The sequence below is a fragment of the Cyprinodon variegatus genome, unplaced genomic scaffold (assembly GCF_000732505.1).
Source record: "Cyprinodon variegatus isolate N-32 unplaced genomic scaffold, C_variegatus-1.0 Scaffold592, whole genome shotgun sequence".
Lineage (NCBI taxonomy): Eukaryota > Metazoa > Chordata > Actinopteri > Cyprinodontiformes > Cyprinodontidae > Cyprinodon > Cyprinodon variegatus.
Genome location: NW_015151045.1, coordinates 206,278 through 208,410, shown reverse-complemented (window position 1 = coordinate 208,410; position 2,133 = coordinate 206,278). Strand labels below are relative to the sequence as shown.

The following is a 2,133-nucleotide window of genomic DNA, read 5'->3' as shown; positions in this document are numbered from 1 at the left end:
AACGTTATGGAACACATTAATTAACTGAAAAATGTTGCATAGTGTGCCTTTAAGCCTAGTCTTAAAAGTAGACATGGTGTCTGCCTCACGGACTAAAACTGGTAGTTGGTTCCACAGGAGAGGAGCCTGAGAACTAAAAGATCTGCCTCCCATTCTACTTTTAGAAGTTCTAGGAACCACTAGTAAACCTGCAGATTGAGAGCGAAGTGCTCTGTTAGGAACATGGGAATTGGTGCCAAATTGCGATTTGCAAATGCGATTAATTGGCTAACCCTAATAACGATTTCTCATTGCCCCCCCCTGTCTCTGACCTTGTGTGTAAACATCTTGAGTCAGTGAGGAGGTTTCTCAGCGCGGCTGTGCTTCTCCAGAGGAGTTGTTTGGATAGAGGAGCAGAGCAAAGTTTTTCCCAGAGCTGTCAGTCCCGCTTTGAGTCTGGGCTGCGGTCTCCCTTCACACGCTCCATCACCCTGTCTAGTTCAAAGCCCTTCTAGCTGCAGGTCTTTGTCAAAAGCTTGGTTGGAGACCTTTTATGTCCAAGATGTAGGATTTCTTAGCACGACTTTGATTATTTATTTATTCCACTTCTCTTGTGTGATAGTGCCAATACTTTACACGAAAGCGCTCGGCTTGCTCTGAAATTCCCGCTGCTTTATTGTAGCCCCCTTTTTTTCCTTTGAAATTCCTCTCAGTTCCTCACTTCTGCTCTTCCCGTTTGTCCTTGCAGCCCCCCAGCACCTCTTCCCCACCTTCCACACGCCGATCCCCATCGACATCCGGCACCATGAAGGACGGTACCACTACGAGCCCCACGCTCTGCACGCCATGCACAGGTACGCCAGCCTTTCTACGAGCAGCTTCAGAGGCTGGATCTGATCCGCTCTGAGGTCTTTAAAGCTTCTGAGTCAAATCTAAACATCACATCTAATTTCTACTGTACAGAACAAAGCTTGTTTTCTCCTCTTAACTCTGGAGTGTTTGTAAGCCGACGCTGATTGGAGTTGAGCGTTTGCCAACTCCAGTATGAAAAGAAGACGACGCACGCTGATTCCAAAGTGAATAAGCAATTCCTCCTCTGCAGCTCCTGTTTCCGATAGGAGCGCTGCTCTTTGGGCTCCATCCGTCAGCGGTTCAAACGCCTCGGAGAACTCTGCAGTTTGGCTGCAGGAATCTAAACCTTAGAGGGAAAACTCCTTGTTTTGTGATCAAGGTGCCATGATAGATCTTTTTAACAGTCGTCATGTTTTGGTTCAAGGAGACTTGCCTGAAAGTTTTACTGGATTAAAGCGTTTTTATGGGTCCAAACTATGTCGTTTGCTTTGATATTAGAACAAATATGTTCCAATCCTAACAGTAGCAGCCATTTAGAACGGTCATTCCCAGTCAAAAGCAGCAAAATCCCCTCCAACTTCCAGCCACTGGCCTTCTCCTGGGCCTGCATATTTTATTACTGACTCCACCCTTTTACCGAATTACAGGGTCTGACCAGGAGATGGCGCTTCTCTTTAGAATTAAATGACCATAAATCATGACAGAAAGAATATTTTAGTACAAAGATTGATGTTTGAGAAGGAATTGTAGGGGACCAGCCAAGGACCAGACAAGGACCAGCCAAGAACCAGCCAAGAACCAGCCAAGGACCAGACAAGGATCAGCCAAGAACCAGCCAAGAACCAACCAGGGACCAGCCAAGAACCAACCAGGGACCAGCCAGGGACTAGCCAAGGATCAGCCAAGGACCAGCCAAGAACCAGCCAAGGACCAGCCAAGACCCAGCCAAGAACCAACCAGGGACCAGCCAGGAACCAGCCAAGGATCAGCCAAGAACCAGCCAAGGACCAGCCAAGAACCATCAAAGGACCAGCCAAGAACCAACCAGGAACCAGCCAAGACCCAGCCAAGAACCAGCCAAGAACCAGCCAAGAACCAGCCAAGGACCAGCCAAGACCCAGCCAAGAACCAACCAGGGACCAGCCAGGAACCAGCAGGAACCAGCCAAGAACCAACCAGGGACCAGCCAAGAACCAACCAGGGACCAGCCAAGGAAATGTTAGGTATTTTACCCACAAAAACCAGGACGTAGAGAGAAGGTATAAGGATCATGGCTTTGACGAAAGCCTTTCTGACTCGTTT

General features: G+C 48.2%; 1 protein-coding gene across 1 annotated transcript in view; it reads left to right on the top strand.

The window, feature by feature from the left end:
* LOC107096018 (zinc finger protein GLI2-like) overlaps positions 1-2,133 on the top strand; it is a 75,443-nt gene that overhangs the window by 37,330 nt on the left and 35,980 nt on the right. The window contains exon 3 of the mRNA XM_015392464.1: positions 728-833. Coding sequence (XP_015247950.1) covers positions 728-833 — 106 coding nt within the window. The remainder of the gene's footprint in view (positions 1-727; positions 834-2,133) is intronic.